Source organism: Belonocnema kinseyi, chromosome 2 (assembly GCF_010883055.1).
Source record: "Belonocnema kinseyi isolate 2016_QV_RU_SX_M_011 chromosome 2, B_treatae_v1, whole genome shotgun sequence".
NCBI lineage: Eukaryota > Metazoa > Arthropoda > Insecta > Hymenoptera > Cynipidae > Belonocnema > Belonocnema kinseyi.
This window is the reverse complement of record NC_046658.1, coordinates 141,478,680-141,499,031: the sequence shown is the minus strand read 5'-3', so window position 1 is coordinate 141,499,031 and position 20,352 is coordinate 141,478,680. Positions and strand designations below refer to the sequence as shown.

The window sequence follows — 20,352 nt, the reverse complement described above, 5'->3', positions numbered from 1 at the left end:
TTTTATAAATATTTATTTGTTCAGTTAAGAAATCTTTATTTGTTGGAAATTCGTCTCTTCGGTTTTAAAATTCTTTTATTCTGTTGTATACATTTTATTTTTTTCGTTGATTAAAATATAAACTATTAACTATTAACTTTTATAAATCGCAGTGTTGACAGATTCAGTTCTAAAAATATAAATCCACGTTGACATTTTCAATACTCTAAAATCTAAATTGAAGAATCAACCAATGAATTAAACAAATTTTTAAAATTATATCATTTAAAGCAATTTTAAGCAAGAAACATTAAAAATTGAACGATTGCATTTTTTTTATAAACTGAACACTTCTTAATTTGAAAATCAAATTATTTATATTTCAAATGTTTAAAAAATCCTGAAAATTCTTCCAAATCTTATTCAAAATTCTTGAAACATCTGCATGTTGTTTACATTTTTTTCCAATTTTTTATTATTTTTGAAATTATTTCAGAACTTTTAAATATCCTTTAAAATGAATTCAATTTTTTTTTAAATTTCAATTCTACCAAATTAAATAAATGTCCTTAAAATTTTCCACAATCGATTTTTGATAATTTTGTAAATCTTTTTGAATAATCACTCAAAATTATGTTTTTAAAATAAAAATCGTTTTCAGTTTTCATAGGAAATGTTTTTTAATCTTCTGAAGCCATTCAAAATTCTTAAAAAGCTTTCAAATTTTTTGTTTGAAATCTGGCAAAATCTATATATTTTGTTTTATATTAGGCCGTGGGCTATTACACCGAAATTTTATTACTAATAGCCGGATTTTGTCTGTACACGTAGACGCTTTGTTTCAATTATTTCAAATCATTAATGTGTTCAATAACATGTATTCCATTTTTATTCATACATCGAAGTTCAAAAGTTTGACTTGAAACTAAATTTTTTTCAATATAACAATCAAAATGTAACGTAAAAAATTTAGTTTTTAATATTTAAATATAATCACTTATTTTAAATAAACACTCAAATATTTCTAAATATTAAGTAATTCTTATTTCTCTTAATTAAAATTTTTTTAATTGATTGGTTTAAAAATGGAATATTTTAAACTAAAATAAAATGTGAAATTTAATAAAAGCTTTTAAGTATAAATATATTATTTTGAAGTAATTTTAAAATTAATTATGATTCATTTTTTAAATCTTAAAGAACAGTTCAATATTTAAAAACATTATTAATTTATATTCACAGTTGATCAACTAAAAATATTTTTTATCTAAGATTTTCGATTTGAAACGCTTCTAATTTTAAATAGCTTAAGTCTTTAAAACTGCATTTTAAAATTCTTTAAAATAAAATGTACACCTAATAATTAGAATCTAAAATTAAAAATTTGTTAAAGTACAAGATTTTTGTCTATAAATTTGTAAAATTTCCGTTCAAAAAATAAATTTATTGTTTCTGTAAAAAATTTTTTTTTTGACTTTATATAATGTAAATTTTATTTACACCCCTTTGTTTCCGATAAAGAATGATTTTAAGTATCGAATAAACACTTTAAACTCCACAAAAAAAATCGTTAAAACACTTTTATGCAAAAATTAAAATGCATCTTTAAAACTATACCCATTTTTTCTAGTTCGGATTTTTGTCGCCAGGTGGTGTGCCGCAGTTTAACTATTCACGATAAATAAAAATTTAAAAAAAATGTTTAAAAAAATATATGTATAAATAAAATAAAATTAGATTAAAATAAACTAAAAATAAAATTAAAATAAAATTATAAAAATAAAATAAAATAAATTTAAGATAAATATTTTATAGATATAAAAGGTAAATATAATCTTTAAAAATGGTGTCTGAGAAATTCCTTTTCAAAATTCCCCGAGTTTTCCTTCATTAATTTTTTTTTGTCTTTGATCATTAATATTTTGAAATACCAGCAATTTTGCCTTGTACTGTTTTTAACATAGAATCCTTTATAGACGGAATAAAACAGTTTTTAAATACAAATATAAAATTTTGTAATTTTTAAATATTTTTCAATAAATAATTAAATTTTTAACATCATATTTAAATTTTCAACCTAAAAAGAAACAAAAAATATCATAGTTTATATTTCAAACAAAAAACCAAAAAAACGAATTTTCAACAAATTACGATTTCTGATTTAAAAAAGAAATAACTGAGAACACTAGAAACTAACTAAAAAAGAGACCTGAAATTTTTTCTAGATAAAAATTACATTTTTTAAAATTAAAAATTCATCTGTTTTAAGAGAAATTTCATCTTCTTTTGTATAAAAATGCAAATGTTTGATTGGAAAATAAACTGTTTTGATACTTTTTGATGGAAAATTCTATTTTGTTGAAAAATTTCAACAAATTAGGATTTTTCACTCAAGAAAGAAACAAAAGATTATCTAAATTGTTGAAATTTCAAGCCAAAAGATCAATTTTCTCTTCAAAAATTAAATTTTTTAACTAAAAATATGACTTTTTAGCAAAAAGTTGATTTTCCACGAAACTGATGCACTTTTTACCCAAAAAAATGCAATTTTAAACGAAGAAATTTTTTCACCAAATAAGAGAATTTTCAATTAAAAAAGATCAATCTTAAAAAATGTAAAAGTTACATTTTCAGTTAAACATTATTTTTTAACCAAAAACCAAGAAAGAAAAAAACTTTTCTACTAGCAGTTAAATTTTCAACCAAAATAAGTCTTCAATAACAACAATTTTTTTATAATAACTTGCAACAAAATAGTTTAACTTTCAAACAAATAGATGAAGTTTCAGCTAAATATATGAATCTTTAAAAAAATTATTTTTTACTAAAGTGATACAGGAAAATTTTTCAAACGAATTAGTTTAATACTTAAGCAATGCAGAAGAATTTTTTTAAAAAAAAAAGTTGAATTTTCAATAAAAAATTAATGTTTACTAAACTAGATGAATTTTTAAATCAAAAAGATAAATTTTTAAAAATAATTGAAATTTCTGTTTAAAATAATTTCACTTGACTTTTCTAGATCAAAATATAAATTTTTAAACAATAGATAAGCTTCTACGAAAAAAAATTGTTTTTCCTATCCAAAAAGACGAATTTTTCACTAAAAAGGATGACTTTTTAACCAAATTGTTAAATTCACGCAGAAAATATTTCATTTGCAACATCAAAATATATACTTAAAATAAAAACTAGATTTTCTACAAGATAATTAAATTTTCAACCAAAAAGAAGAATTTTCAAACAAAAAATATGACTTCACCAACAAATTAATTTTCCACGAAACTGATGCATTTTTACTTAATAAACATGAATTTTTAAACCAAGAAAATTATTTTTTTACGAAGAAAGTCTAATTTTGCAAACTAAAAAAGACCAATCTTAAAAAATAGAAAATTTACATTTTCAGTTTAAAAATTCAATTTTTAACCAAAAAAAAACCTGTATTAATAAACAGTTAAATTTTCAACCAGTTACATAAAAGCCTTCAATAAAAAAAATATATTTGAAACAATGTAGTTTGAAGAGAAATTATTAGAATTTATAATTACAAATTATTATTTTTAACCGTTGAATTTTCATCTAGAAAATATTACAGCTTTATTCTTAATACCAAAATATTAAATTTAAACAAAAAGTACATTTTTGTACGAAATAGTTCAATTTGAACCAAAACAGTAAAATTTTCTACTAAAAAGCATGATTTTTTAACAAAATTGTACAATTTTTCAACCAAACATTTACATTTTTGTTTAAGAAAAATGGAAAATCCACTAAAACACGTAAAGTTTTGAATCAAAAATAAGAAAAAACACGGTTCATTGAACAAATATTTAAGTTGACTTATCAGCAAAAAATATTAATTTTGAACCAAAATTTAATGTTCTACGAAAGGAGTTGAAGTTTGAAACCAAAAAGTCGAATTTTTAACAAAACCTTTGAATTTGCAACATAAATCATACCTTTTAAAGAAAATTATTAAATTTTTCATAAAATAATAAAATGTATAACTAAAAAGGTAATCTTCAGGAGAATTTTTCTCGAATTTGCAAAAATTACTATATACTCTCCCTTTCTATTTTATAAATAGAAAATGATCAAAAGTGTGAGAATGGGGATGTTTCATGAAATGAGATAAAAAGATATTTTGATTCTTTAGTAACTCATGATTTTATTCCAAGAAAAAAGAATTTTTTATTGAATAAGAAAAAATTTTTTTTTCTTAATGAAGTTTGAATATTACTCCCGCTCGCGGGATTTTTCGCCAAAAGCATAGATTGGCTATATCTTTGTGACATAATTTTTCGCGGGAAAATTCAAACTATCTAAATTAATGAAAAATAAAAAATAAAGTAAAAATGGTTTCTAAACATGAATTTTAAAGTTCAAATGTCTCTAAATGACTTTCATATAAAATGAATAAAAAATAATGAATAATAAATGCGAGGAAAGGAATTGAAATAGTCTGCCCAAATAGCTTCTGCCCATTGCCGACCTGTTTGTATGTTTTAATGCAAATTTTATTTGAATCTTTATCCTTCCAGAAATCACTTACAGCTCCAAAATACTTCTTAAAGAACTTTTACCTCGCTTTAGTCGGCTTTTATTTTCGATTTCTCGTTTTTAGCGTTTTTAGACATTGATAGGTTAACTTGATAATCAGCTGGATCAGCTGCCAAGTAGAAAACCGCGGTGGACGCGCAACCTGATTGGTTCAAAATTTGAAAAGTAAAATGGCGGCTAAGGTGGGCTTATTGGTGCTCAGTTGTATACCTTAGTGACGTCACATCTGTTCAAATGTGACCAAATAGACGTACACTAGAAATGATTTTTTTCAAGTATTAGAAACCTAAAAAAATTATTTTCTTTTCTCCATAACCTTATGCACTGCTTCAAGTTTCTAAAAATATGTTTATCTCATTTCATGCAACATCCCAATTTCTGTCTCTTTACTCCCAGCAGAGATGTAGTCTCTTAACACATACAGGAGCAAAAAATATCTATCTCTTTCAGTTGGAATCTTCGGCCTGTTGGCTCATTCAACTCCTAGGTATTGCATGTCTGAAAAAATTCCAAAGTTCAGTATCCAGTTTAATTCCTTCCGCCGACTGTCAAGTTCCCAGAGAAGATATTGGCATGGTTTGGGACGGCCTGTGCTTCGGATTTCTTCTGATGCAGAAGCGACTCTTCAAAAGTTACTATTTCTTTCACATAGTGGACGAGACAAAAGCCATGAGCATCCTAGCTTCCCGTGGAGCTGAACTGCTCGAAGAATTGCACCAGAAGCGGATCGTCGACCAAGACAACTTCGAGAAAGCTGCACTGCAAAAACTCAAGTTCAAGATGGACAAAATCAAGGCGAATCAACGGAAAATTCAAGGCCCTAGTTACCGAGAACCTGCGACGCACAAAATAGGTAATATTCTTTTTTCTTGCACTGACTTCCTTCTAATACTTTTTTTGATGCCCAGAATTTGTTATTGTTCCTCAGGATATAATTTATCATGTTTTAGAAATTAAAAATAGGTGAAACTTTTCGATACCTCCATGTTAAAAGGAACTGTCTTGGACTGCAGGTTTAAAAAGACGATTTTAGCTTTGATTGTTTAAACTAATCATTTTGATTTTTTTAAATTGAATTTTAGGGATGAAAAAAGGATGAAAAAAATAATATTATTTGGTTTAGTATGTGTGGGCATCCAAAGGACTTTCATCGTAGGTTATACTTCAGGAGATATTCATATTTTTCCATGTGAAGGTCTTGAATTACTTTAATTTATTGAGTTATCTGAATTCTTTGAATTCCCATAAACTTTTTGAATTTCTCTGAAATTTCTTCCATAATTTTAAAGTACTTGGAATTTTATAAATTTATAACATTCATATTGATTCTTTTAAACTCCGTGAATCCCTCTAACATTTCTTAATATTTTTAAGTTTTTGGAATGCCGCTGAATTGCTTGAATTTGACCGAATTTATTGAATTCCACTGAATTTCTTGAATTCGAATAATTTACCTGAATTACACGGAATTCCTTGGATTCAATTGAACTCAACTGAATTTCTCGAAATAAACTCAATTCTGCTGAATTCCCTGAAATGTACTGAATTTCGTAAATTCTTACAGACTTCCCCCGTTTCATTTTAATTCCTTGAACTCCACTAAAGTCTACTTAATTCTTTTAATTTAAACGAATCCCTTGAATACCACTAACCACTTTACTTTTCGAATTTTTTTAATTTTACTGAATTCCACTAAATTTAAGTGAATTCCACTGAATTCTCTGAATTCTTGGAAATTTCCTGAATTTCACTGAATTCCTTGTATTCGGCTCAATTTATTAAATTCTACAAAATTCCTCGAGTTCTTTTTAGATTTTTCAATTCCACCAAATTCTACTGAATTCTACTTAATTCCCTAAATTCTACCGAAGTCCCTGAATTCCACTGAAGTCTTTGAATTCTACTAAATTCTCTGAATTTTACTGAATGTCCTGAATTCCACTGAAGTCCCTAAATTCTCTGAATTCTACTAAATTTTCGGAATTCCCTGAATTCTACTGAATTTCCTGATTTCCCTGAATTCCACTCATTGTCATGAATTTCACTGATTTCTACTGAATTCCGTAAATTTCACTAAATTCTAATAAAGTGCATGAATTCTACTGAATTCCCTGAATTTAATTTCCTGAATTCTTTTGTATTCCCCGAATTCCCTAAATTCCGCCGAGTTCTCTAGATTACACTGAATTCTCCTTTTTTCGCTAAATTCCACTGAATTCCTTGAATTTCGATGATCGCCATAAATTTCACTGCATTCCCTAATTTCCACTGAATTCCGTTAAATTCCCTGAATTGCGTTTATTCCGCTTAATAATCTGAATTCCTTTCATTCCACTGAATGTCATAAATTTCACTGAAATCCAATTATTCCGCTTAATTATGTGAATTCCCTGAATTCCACTTAATTTCTTGAACTCCACTGAATGTCATAAATTTCAGTGAATTCCCTGAATTCCACTGAATATCATACATTTTACTAAATTTACATAATTTTATAAATTTCACTAAATTTCCAAATTACATTCAATTTCTTGAGTTCCTTGAATTTTTTATCGCTGAATTCCTTGAATTCCTCTCAAATCTGCTGCCTTCCTTAAATTCTTTGAATTCTTCGCATTTTTTTAACTCCATTTAATTCGACTAAATTCAATAAAATTCAGCTGAATTCCACTGAATTTCATGAATTCCACTAAACTTCGTAAATTCCACTGAATTTCACTAAATTTATTAAACTCCCTGGATTACCTGATTTTTTTTAATTGTCGAATTCCTTGAATCATACTAAGTTTTTCTTTATTCTTGAATTTCACTTCATTTATTGCATTTCACTCATTTCTTTGAATTCCCTTGAATTTTTTGCATTTAACTAATTTCTTTGAATTCCGCTCAATTTCATGAATTGCACTGGATTCCCTAAATTCCATTGAATCTTCGAAATTCCACTAAATTTCTCGACATTTCCTGAATTCCAGTGAATTTCTTGAAATTCACTGAATGCCATAAATTTCACTGAATATCGGAAATTTAATTTAATTGCATTGAATCCCTTGAATTCAACTTAATGTCATAAATTTTACTGAATTTCCAGAATTTTATAAATTCAACGAAATTTCAAAATTTCATTTAATTTCTTGAATTCTTTAAATTTTTGATCACTGAATTTCTTGAATCCCACTCAATTCTACTGCATTCCTTAAATTCTTTGAATTCTCCTGAATTGCTTAAACTCCATTTAGGTCCACTAGATTCAGCAGAATTCAGCTGAATAAAAAGAAATTCCACTAAATGTCCTGAATTTCACTAAATTGATTAAACTCCCTGAATTACCTGCTTTTTTTGCCGCGTATAATGTGTCATGAAAAAGATGAGACAAGTCAAAAAGCAAACCTACACTCCGAGAGAATATTTCGCAACATGAAGGTATCGATTTAGATTCTTTAAATTCAGGATTGATCATCTATATCCTTAATCAAAAAGATAAAGCACCTCGTCTTTTAGAACATGAAGAAAAATTTGCAATTGTCCTTCCCAATGAAAGCTATACCCAATTCCAAAAAAAAGTTCAAACCTCTTAATCACAATGAAAGTATCCAAGTATCAAAGCAGCAAAATTAGATATTAAAGATGAGCGTTTCTGTATTTAACGCACACGCACACGTACGAAAAAAGGAGTGGCGCCCTTGGCAAAGTCTTCCAGCATGAGTTCATGCGTTTCATCGGGTCACACGCCACCCCAAGGATACCAAACGCCAATAGACGAAGACGAAGAGCCACCTCCGTTAACACCACGTGCCGCGTCCCTTTTGCAGGCTCCATCCCCCAATTCCGCTATCATGACAGTGAGTCTCGAAGGTTATCTCGAGCCGACCCGAATTTCCTTTGGTTCTCCACCCAGTAGCGAATTGAATCCCCGTGGTCCCTCGCCTGATGAAACCTTTCCCGTATTCTCTCCTCCACCCTACGACCAACCTCCTCCGAACCAACCGACTCCATCGATCCAGCATCGTCGCCAGTCCAGTTTCATGGGACCGCCTTGGATATTGAATACCCTTAGGACTCCACGTGCATCTATCGTTTCATCGACTTCACGATCCGCCCGTTCTCATCACACATGTAAAACAGCCTCTCCACAAAAATCGTCGTTAGTCTACTTATTAGCTGCTGCAGCTCCAGTGTCCTGCTGTTCATAGGCTAAGCTTCTCACGCCACAAAAATAATTAGTTCTGTCGTTTCATGCACCGTACACTATTCACGTATTCTAGTTTGTCATTAGTTTAAGAGGGTGTCTACCTAATCGAAAAATTGGGATAAGGCCACTGATATATACCCAGTGGGCACAAAACCATGAAAATCCCAAGAACGGCCTTGGACGTCCAAGGTCCTAAAGATATCCTAAAGAGGTCTTAAGGCTCTTTATCAGAATGTCTAATTGTATCTGAATTTCGAGGCCGCACGGTTGGATTTTTTTGTCTTAATTTTTTGCATATCTCATCTAAATAACTATATCTCGAATGAAGTAGAGCCAGGGTTTCGATACAATGTTTATATTTTGTGTAATAATCAAAAAAGGAGAGAACGATAGCAGTGACACTCAGTGATAGCTGTACATGCATGTCCGCAGCGAGCCTGTTCACTCTCATCAAACTCTAGTTGGCAGACTCCCCGGAGAGAGATGAATTATCCGGAACGAATGAATACGGGCATTGTTATGAGGTTTTGGGCAGTTAGAAAACCTGACATTATGCAATCATTAATTGAATTCCAATTCATGAAATTAATTAATTTATATAATTAGAAGAAATTGAAAAAAGAGATTTATGAAAAAGATGTTAAAGACGATATTTTTTAGAAGTTTTTTCACGTGCATAATCTTTAATTCATAAGTATAGTGTTTCCATGTACTTTGTGCTTTTGCTCAATATAATACATTGAATTAATTTTATACTAAACTATTTAAGAAATCGAAACATAGTGCCATCTATTGGTTGCTTCGTCAACCTAGATAACAGTCAATAAACTAATTTACACCGCCACCTGTTAGAAACTTATGGAACATACAAATAAAAACATTTAATTTGCAATAAAAAATATAGAGGTAATTAATCCAGATGAAAAGTATTCTATCCTTTAAGTTGGACCAAATTACACACAGCCTACAATATTTTATCGAAGTTGGTTAAGTAGTTTCGGAGTTTATTGGCGACAAACGTCGTGGCACGAGATTTATATATATATATATAGATTTATAGTTTATTATTATAAATTAAATTATTTTCGGTGAATGGTGAAAGTCTTCTTTTATTTGTTTCTTTTTTTTTCAATTTCTTGTTATCATATAAATTAATTAATTCCGTTAATTGTAATCGAATTAATCAATGATTTCATCATGTAAGTTTTTCTAACTAGCCGAAATCTCATAATGCCCGGATTTATTCGTTCCGGATAATTCATCAACCTCCGGGGAATCTGCCGATTGGAGTTTTATGAGAGTGAACAGGCTGAGTGTCACTGCTATTGTTCTCTACTTTTTTTATTATTACAGAAAGTATAAACATTTTATCAAAAAACTGGTGTTTGTTGCTCCGAGATATGGTTATTTAAATAAGATATGCAAAAAATTAGACAAAAATATTCAACCACGCGGCCTCAAAATTCAGACGCTATTAGACATTCTGATAAAGAACCTTAAAAACATAGGTTACAGGATTCAATGGTAAACGTGTGTGTCTACATGAAGGCGTCGAAACCGCCATTTTTTATTGAAGTTTTGCTTCGGTAAGCTTCGGGATATGCGGGAGATTTACCTGTACTTAAAAAATTCACCTCTTGCTAGAAATTGAACTGTTTTGTTGAAAATTCTTTCTTTTTTTGTTTATCTTTTTTTTGTTGGAAAATTACTTTGGTAAATAGAAATTTAACTATTCCATTTTTGTTCAAAAGTGATTCTTTCTTTTTGTTGTTGAAAATTGAACTTTTTGTTTACAAATTCATATTTTTTACTTGAAGCTTCAACTTTATTGAATTTGATTGAAAAATCGTCTTTTTTTATAGTAAATTAATCTTTTTGTTTGAAAATTCATATTTTTAGTTGAAAATTAAACTTTTTGGTTAAGAATTCTCGAATTTCCTTGAATTAATATTTTTTTTTTCAGTGGAAAATTAATCTTTTTTATTGAAAATTCATCTGTTTGGTTGAGAATTCTTCAAGATTATTGAAAATTCGTCTTTTTTAGTACGAAATTAATATTCTTGTTTCGAAATTCATCTTTTTTAGTTCAAAATTCCATTTTTTAGTAGGTGATTCAACTTTTTGGTTGAGAATTTTTCAATTTTATTAAAAATTCTTCTTTGGTAGTAAATTAATCTTTTTGTCTACAACTTAATTTTTTTATTTGAAACTTAAGCATTTGGTTGAGAATTCTTGAATTTTATTAAAACTTCATTTTTGTCTGTAGTAAATTAATATTTTTGTTTAAAAATTCGTATTTTTTGGTAGTAAATTTATCTTTTTTTAATTCATCCTTTTTAGTTGAAAATTCTACTTTTTGGTTAAGAACTCTTTGAATTTTATTAAACATTTTCTCTGTTTTGGTAGTAAGTTAATTTTTTCTTTAAAAATTTAATAACTCGGTTTTCGAGTTCAACTACTTTCTTAAAAATTTAAAAAAAATTTATTTTTTAAAAATTCAGCTTTTTGTCTGAGAATTCTTCAATTTTTATTGAAATTCATCTTTTTTGTTATAAAATTATTCTTTTTGTTTCGGAATCCATCTTTTTTAGTTGAATTTTATTAAAAGTTTGTCTTTTTTTAAAGTAAATTAGTCATTTTGTTTGAAAATTCATGCTTTTTCGTTGAAAACTGAACTTTTTGATTCAAAATTCTTGAATTTTGTTTATTAATTTTTGGCAATAATTTAATCTTTCTGTTCAAAAATTCATTTTTCTTAGTTGAAACTTCAACATTACTTTTTGGCTGAGAACTCTTGAATTTTATTAAACATTTCTTCTATTTTGGTAGTTAATTAATCTTTTTCTTTAAAAATTCTACTTTTTTAGTTAAAAGTTCTACTTTTTGGTGGAGTAGTTTTATTGAAAATTCGTTTTTCTTATTATAAAATTAATCTTTTTGTTTCGAAATCATTTTTTAAAATTAAAAATTCAACTTTTGTAGTTGCTAATCTAATATCTTGGTTGAGAATTCTTCCATTTTGTTAAAAAATTCTTCTTTTTTGGTAGTAAATTAATCTTTTTGCCTATAAAATTAAATTTTTTTGTGGGAAAATGATATTTTTTGTTTGAGAATTCTTGAAATTTATGAAACATTTCTTCTGGTTTAGTAGAAGATTAATCTTTTTGTTTAAAAATTCTTCTTTTTTAGTTCAAAATTCAATTTTTTGGGTCAGATTTCTTGAATTTTGTTAAAAATTGTTTTTTTTTAGGCAGCCAAAATCTTTTCTGAATTATTGAATTTTACTGAAAATTCGTTTATTCTTCTTATAGCATTAATCTTTTCGTTTTGAATTTTTTTTTCACTGAAAAATTATTCTTTTCATTTAAAAATTCATTTTTTTGGTTGAAGATTCAAAATTTTAGCAAAAAATTCATCTCTTAGGTTAGAAGTTGAACTGTTTTGTTAAAAAACCCCCTTTTTTGTTGAAAAATTACTTTGGTAATTGAAAATTTGTTTATTCCATTTTTGGTCAAAAATTGTTATTTTTTAAGCGAAATTCCACTTCTTTTTAAATTGAACTATTTCGTTAACATTTTTTTTTTAATCTAGTTTCAACCTTTCAGGTTGAGAGTTCTTGTACACATTTCTTTCAAATTCCATCTTTTCTGTTATAAAATTAACATTTTTATCAAAATTTTATATTTTTTATTTGATAATTCAACAGTTTTTTATACAAAATTGGTCATGTTTTCTTAAAAGTTCAATAATTTAGTAAAAGAAAATCAACCATTCGGAAGAAAATTCGTTGTTCTTTTTATAATTAAACTTTTTTTTAAATAAAAAGTTAGTTTTTCCATTTCTTTTATAAGAATGTACTTTTTTTAGTTTAAAAATTCAATAATACCCGCATTAACTCTCACGTAAAATTTAATTAGGCACATTTCAACAATTAATCTGAAAATCACTTTTTTATGAAAATTTTTTACTTATTACCAAAATAGCACTTGTCAACGAGGGGATAGTCTATTTATAAAATTTTTAAAATAAAATTTAATTTAGAGAATTTTCAACAGCAGGGATATTATATCATGCGGTAATTAAATTCGTCATTTGGGTAGACATTCTAATTATTTCTTCTCTTTATTTCAGCCTAAAGAAACTAAGATTTCAGTTTGATGTATTTTCCATCTAATTTTCTTTTCTGTTTTTTTTTTTATGAAATTTAATAAAGTTTTTTTTTCATTTTATTTTTATTCGAAACTGTAATCTTTAATCCTTTCTGTTTCATACACGATCTTAAATTCTCTCGTAGCGCATCATATTTTTCATTTTCATGAGCTTCATTTTGCCGTCGTTTTCAGCGTTACTTGTCGTCCGGAAAATCTCCATCAACTGAGAAATCCTTTTCTAATTGTCTCCTCAATAAATACAAAATTGTGCTTTCCATCTTCTCCAAAAAAAATCTATTGTAATATATATTTACACTTTTTAATCCTGCAGCTAATTTCAGCTACAGTTCTCTCTTAATTCAAATCAGTTGATTTTCACTGAGAATCAGTAATTTAACTATTTCAATCAGTAAATATTCACTGCAATCTTTGTAGGTTTTTACTGATTTATCGGTAGAAGGAGTTACTGAAATTCCAGTAAGGGACCGTACTTAAATTACGTAACAGATAGAAATCCTCACACTTTTAACCCTCAAATGGTACACTGGTGCGAATTCGCACCTGAAGTTTTTTATTTTTTTGGCATTTACGCAAACACAGCTGGAGCGGATTATCCCCGTATATATTAAATATGTGTAATATATGCTAGTTGTTTATTATATGTTGAATATATTAAATGTTTCAGATTAACATTGCAAGCAAACTAATTCGCACCAGTGTACCGTTTACGTATGCTCGGTTGGAGTGTATTGTAATTTTTGCAAATTCGCGAAAACTTTCTCCTCAGGATCATCTTTTTATTTATAAATACTATTCTTTGATTGAAAATTTAGCTATTTTCTTAGAAAGACATGCTTTTTGTTTGGAAATTTAACTCTTTTATTCGAAATTCCTCTTTTTGGATTCAAAATACAATTTTTTTGTTTAAATTTTATATTTTGGTGCTAATATTAAATAATATTTCTTGGATAAAAATACAACTGTTTTTTTTAATTTTCAACTATTTCCTGGGAACTTTAATTTTTGTTTAAAAATCGTATTTTTGTATTAAAAAGTCTATTGAAATTTTTTTGAATGAAAATTCAAATATTTTTCGTAAAAACAGTGACCGCAAAATAGGCCTATTTTTGCACCTCGTTAGCGATCTGAGGAAAAAATATAAAACTATTTTAAAGGTATTAAATTACTCGTAATTGAATAGCAAAGTGAGCATCGCTTTTCATTTTTCGAAAATTTCAAAAAATTACTCCTATTTAGGGGTTGAGAAGATTAAAAAAAACTTTAAAAACATCAAATATTGCTAATTATTAAATCATTTTTCATTGGATTTTTTTCTATAAAATAAATTTTCCAAAATTAAAATCACATATTTTCTAAATTTTATACAAAAATAAAATAAAATGAAAAATGATTTTATAATTAGTGGCATTTTCTATTTTTTAATGTAATTTTGGTAACTTTTGGTAATTTTTGGAATTAAAAAAAAAACGAAAAGCGCTGCTCACTTTGGTTTTTAATGACGAGTAATTTCATAGCTGCAAAATATTTTCATAATTTTTCCCTAAGTCGCTAAAGAGGTCTTTAATTTAAAACCTTGCCCATTTATGCAGAATTTTCATTTTTCTTGGACAAAAATGCAAATATTTGGTTCAAAATTGAAGATTTTTGTTAAAAAGTCATATTTTTTGGTTGAAAATTCTATTGTTTTGTTAAAAATTTAACTGAAATATTTTCTGGATGAAAATTAGCTTTCTAAGGAAAAATGTAACGGTTTTCATTAAAAATTCATCGGTTTTAGCACAAATTCCATCTTTCGTGCATGAAAACAAAAACTATGTGGTAGAGAATTTAACTGGTTTGTTGAAAATTAATCCTTTTTGGTTGATAAAATTCGTCATTTATGATTAAAAAATTCAATTTTTTCGTAAAAATTTATTTCTTGTTTAAAAATTTATATTTTCATTTTGAAAAGGCAACTAGAATCTTTTTTGGTTGAAAACTCGACACTTTTTTGAAAAGCCTGATTTTTCAATGAAAAATGACAACCTGTTTTGAGAGAAATGTTATCTTTTTTGGATAAAATTGCAACTCAAAAAATTTCTGGTTAAATTAACCATAAATTCTTGTTAAAACCATCAGAATTATGATTAATTTAACTAGAAGAAATAACAAGCACATATTCAACCATAATTTTGATTGATTGAACCAGCTATTTCTTTAGTGTAAAAACTTATTTCTTGTTTAAAAATTTATATTTTATTCCTCAAAAATCAAAATTTTTTTTAACCGAGAATTCAAGTTTTTTTGAAAATTCATCTTTTTGATTTAAAAATTTATCTATTTTTGTAGAAATTTAATTTTTTTATGAAAATGAACATTTTGTTTAAAAATTCTTCTTCTTTGCTTGAGTTATCAACTATTTTGCTCAAAAGATTTGGTTGAAAGTTTAACTTTTTTCAAATTATTCTTTTTTAATTGAAAATTCAACTAATTGAATAAAAGTTGAACTACATTGTTGAAAATTAAATTTTTAGATTGAAAGCTTCTTTGGTTGAAAATTTAACCGTTTAGTGGAAAAACTTTTTTTTGGCTAAAATTAATTTTCCAACTAAAAATGTAACTTTTTCGTTTTTTAAAAATTGATCTTTTTTAGATGAAAATTCTCCTTTGTTGCTGAAAAAAATTTCTTGGTTTAAATGTATTACAAGATTAAAATGATGGTATTTAAATATTAATGATCAAGGAAAATGAAAAATTGGTCATGGTAAAAACAGAAAATTTTGAAAAATGAAATTCTCGTACACCTAAAAATATAGCATATTTCTTTTAAAACATGCAACTGTTTTGTTAACGATTGAACTATTTCGTAGAAAATTTACTTTTTGTTTAAAATTCGAATTTTTTTGTTAAAAAGTCTATTAAAATCTTTTTACTTGAAAATTAAACTATTTTTCTTAAAATTTGTCTTTTTGATTTAAAAGTTCACCTGTTTTAATCAAATTTTCATTTTTATTGGTTCAAAATGCAACTGTTTGGTTGAAAATTTAAAAATCATCTTCAAAAGTCATACTTTTTGGTTAAAAATTCGCCTATTTAGCAGAAAATTAACTTGTTGTTACTTATTTTTAGTTGAAAATTCTACTGTTTTGTTAATAATTTATATTTTGTTAAATAATTTATATTTTAGTGCTGTAAAATGAATTCAAATATTTTCTGGGTGAAAGTTAAACTTAAAAAAAATTATATTTTTAGTGAAAAGCTTTTTTGTGTTTGATTAGAAATTAATTTTTAACTGAAAATGTAACTTTTGCATGATCCCTTTTAGCTGAAAATTCAACTATTTTGTTAAAAATTAATTATTTGGTTGAAAATTAAAGTATTTTGTACATTATATTTTTCTTTATATTACAAATTTCATGTTTATACATTTAAATTATTAATAACCTTTCAAAGTTAAACAAATTAAGATACATTTACATATAATTTAGAAAATTGAATTTAGATACTCATTTCACAAGATCACAAGCACCAAAAAAAAATTATATAACTTTAATAGAAGTATTTAAATATTTAATGATTATAATGAAGATATTCAAACTAAAAACAAACTTTAAGTATCAGAATTCTAGCCTACATCAAATTACATAAACCTGGAGTGAATAATCAGACAATGTAATCTAATTAAAAGCAATCAAAATTAAATCCTTATGTAACTTAATATTGTGAAAAAAGTTAAGCATCTAACAATAATTAATTGATCAGTTTGGAACATAAACATCAATAATTGTTTTCATTGAAACTTTCTATTAAATTTTACTTTATGTGTTTGTGAAAACTTTAATTATTGATAATATTTTAAACTAATTCAAGAAAAAATTAAAACATATGTTCACATAATTTTTAAAATTTATTGTGAGACTGATTTTGCAATATCAGAAAAATTTCGAAGATTCTGAAACTGAAATAGGGGTATTGTAAATATAAATGAAATTGTATTATACAAATTATAGGCAATATTTAATTACATAACCTTATAGTAAAGAATCGATGAATTTATTTAATTTAAAAAATTAAAATTTAGTCTTTATGTAATTTAACATTGTGAAAAGAATGAATCACTTCGCAGTATTAAAATAATTAAACAATGATTTTCATGAAAATATTCGAATAATTTTTTATTTTATTTATTAATCAGCTTTTAACTATTTGAAAAATCTGTAACTTTTAACCGAATTAGTTAATAATTATTTATATTTTTCTAGAAATTCTGATTATTAATAACCTTTTAAACTAATTTAAAAAAATTAAAAGACATATACTTATGATTTCTAAAACTGAATTCAGATAATCATTTCACAACATCACAAACGCGTTAAAAAATCCATAAATTTGAAAAAATTATTATATATTATCAATTTCTTTGAAGCATGGACAAAAGATTGTTTCTTTTAATTGTGAAAAATATGAAACTGTACAAAAAATACATTTTTATTATAACAAGAATAGGCAAATAGTCAATTACATAACCTTAATGTAAGTAATAAATTTAAATTACTTAATTGAAAGCAATTTAAATTATATCCTTATGTAATTCCATTTTTTTTTAAATTGCGTCAATAGTTAATTAATCAGCTCATAACATAAAATGCAATAAACAATTATTTCCATTGAAACATTAAAATAATTGTTGCCTTATATTTTTCGGAAAATGTAAATCCTTAATAATCTTTTAAACTAATTAAATAAAAACTTTACACATATTCACATACAATTTTGAAGATTAAATTGAAATAATTATTTCACAACATCAGAAACCTTTCAAAAGTTATTGAATTGCAATTCATTTTATTTTATCACGAGAAAAAAATTGATGTATTATGCATGATAATAATTCATTGCAAAATAAAAACTGTTATTGAAAGTAAAAGTAAAAAGAAATAAATTGAAATAATTATCGGCGCTTAAAAAAATACATAAATCGACTTTTTTAGTTCGATTAATTTTAAGCTTAAAAGAGCTCACCCTATAACTTACAAAATAGAAAGAAAACTCGACAATAAGAATCTCTACATCATCGATTTGGACGAATGGAGATTACGAGTTTTTATGTAGAGGAAAATACATTTCTGTTTAAAACTAAATTACCAAATTTGAACATTTAAAATTTTTATCTCGGACACCCTGTCTAATTCTACTAGCAATAATTAGCAAAACAATGTCTGACAGATGGGAATCCCCGGTTCTCTCCAAATTAATTAAGTTAAACGACGATAGATGGCGCTGGCGTCGCAATTCGTGTTACATCTGGAATAAAAATGGAGGGATTGAAAGGCGAAAGATAATCCTTGCAAGGTTAAAAATCGGAAATGATCTTAGATTTTTTACGTAATTTAAGCTACGTTTGATTGATTAATTCTCTGAATGATAAGTAAACATCCTTACTGATCTGGTCCAGTGAATCAATTCCTACTGATTTGAATTTAGAGCGATCACCATCCTCGGCAATTTATTACTTGTCTCTGTGTATTTCCCTAGATTCATTATATCCGGCTCTAGAACGACCGTTGTACAGAGAACGCCTACCAAGCAGTAACAGAGAGGGTAATTTTATTTTTTATTTTTAGCTTCGGAATTTGGTGACCCTGAAACTCCTCTTAATCCTTCTTTGCATTCCCAGACCGATAACATATTGTAAATAACTGTACATTTGATTTCCTTATATTTTTAATTAAATATATATATATATTTATTTTAAGTTTATGTCGAATTATTAATTAGGTGGTAGTTGCAATTAAAAATCTGCATGTGTAAGTCCCGAACCAAATCGTGAAAATAATGTGTTTGGTTTCTTCTAAATTTGAAATAAAATAAAAAAATTCAGCTATTTACAGCTATTTTTTGCTTAAAAAGTGTAAATAAATTTCCTTCTGGAAACGAGAAACTCTTGAGCAAATTAAATTAGACCTATCTTTGTTATTACGGAAAATTTGAAATTTACGAATATATATTATAAATATTTCGCAAATATTTAAACAATTTCACAAATGTTGTGGAATATTTAAAAAATATTTTACATATTTTACAGGGATTCGAATAGTTATCTAAAAATTTCTAATGTTTCGCAAAAAATTCGGATAGTTTAAAAAGACTTTACAAAAAATTCAATAATTTCACAAAGATTTCAGTGATTTTCTACAGATTTCAAATATTTCGTAAATATTTTGGATAGATTCAAATTATTTTAGAAAGATTTCAATGATTTTCCAAACATTTTAATCACTTCCAAAAATATGATCAAATATTTGTATCAAAATGAATATTTAAAACATTTATAAAAATATTTATAAGAACATTCATAAATATTTGTAATATTTATATATAAAATATTTATAAAACATTTGAAATATTTCGCAAAGACTGCAATGACTTCTCAAAGATTTCCCAACGATTTCAAATATTTCGCAAAGATTTAAAGAATTTAACAATACTTCAAAAATATATAATATAAAAAATAAAAATAAATGATATATAATTTCGCATTCATTTGAAAGATTTCACAAAGAATTCGAATATTTCGCAAAGATTTTAATGATTTTATATATTTCACAAATATTTCAAAAATTTCACAAATATTATTGAATATTTAAAAAAAAATTTTAATATTTTACAGAGACATAAATGATTTTCTAAAAATTGCAAATGCTTTACAAAAAATTCTGATAGTTTAAAAAAATTTCCAGAAGATCTCAAATATTTTGAATAAATATAAAATATTTTCACAAATATTACCAAAGATTTCATAAAGATTTCGGATAGATTAAAAAATTGCACAAAGACATAAATGATTTCGCACAGATATCAACAATTTTACAAATATTTCAAAAATATTTTCAAGAAGCGGCAAAGATTTTAAGGATCTGACAAAGATTCCAATGACTTCCGGAAATTTAAATAATTTCTAAAGATTTCAAATATTTGGGAAAGATTTTGGTTACAATAAGAAGATTTAAAAAAGACATAAATGATTTTCAAAATATTTTACGAAAATTTCAATAATTTCACAAACATTACTAAATATTTCAAAATTATTTCAAATATTTCGCAAAAATTTCATAAAAATTTGGGACAGATTCAAAGGATTTCACAAAGTCCTTAATGATTTCACAAAGATTTCTGCAATTTCAAAAATATTTTAAATAATTAAAAAATATTTTCAAAATGTTTTAATAATTTCGTAAACATTTCAAAGATTTCACAAAGATTTCGGATAGATTTAAAGATTTCAGAAAAGCAGAAATTATTTTATGAGGATTTCAATAATTTCACAAAGTTTTTATAAATATTTCGAAGATTTCCAAAAATGTCAATAAATTGATTTCAAATTCTTTATGTCTTACGGTCCAATCGTAAATCGAGAAAATAAATATGAGTCAAAAAAACATGTTCTTCGAAACTCAGATATTTATTTTA

General features: G+C 25.9%; 1 protein-coding gene across 9 annotated transcripts in view; it reads left to right on the top strand.

Moving 5' to 3' along the window:
- Positions 1 to 20,352, top strand: part of LOC117168304 (piezo-type mechanosensitive ion channel component) — a 230,011-nt gene that overhangs the window by 133,265 nt on the left and 76,394 nt on the right. For all 9 annotated transcript variants that reach the window (XM_033353858.1, XM_033353856.1, XM_033353854.1 and 6 more), the window contains 2 exons: positions 4,993 to 5,395; positions 18,418 to 18,483. In XM_033353858.1, coding sequence (XP_033209749.1) covers positions 4,993 to 5,395; positions 18,418 to 18,483 — 469 coding nt within the window. The remainder of the gene's footprint in view (positions 1 to 4,992; positions 5,396 to 18,417; positions 18,484 to 20,352) is intronic.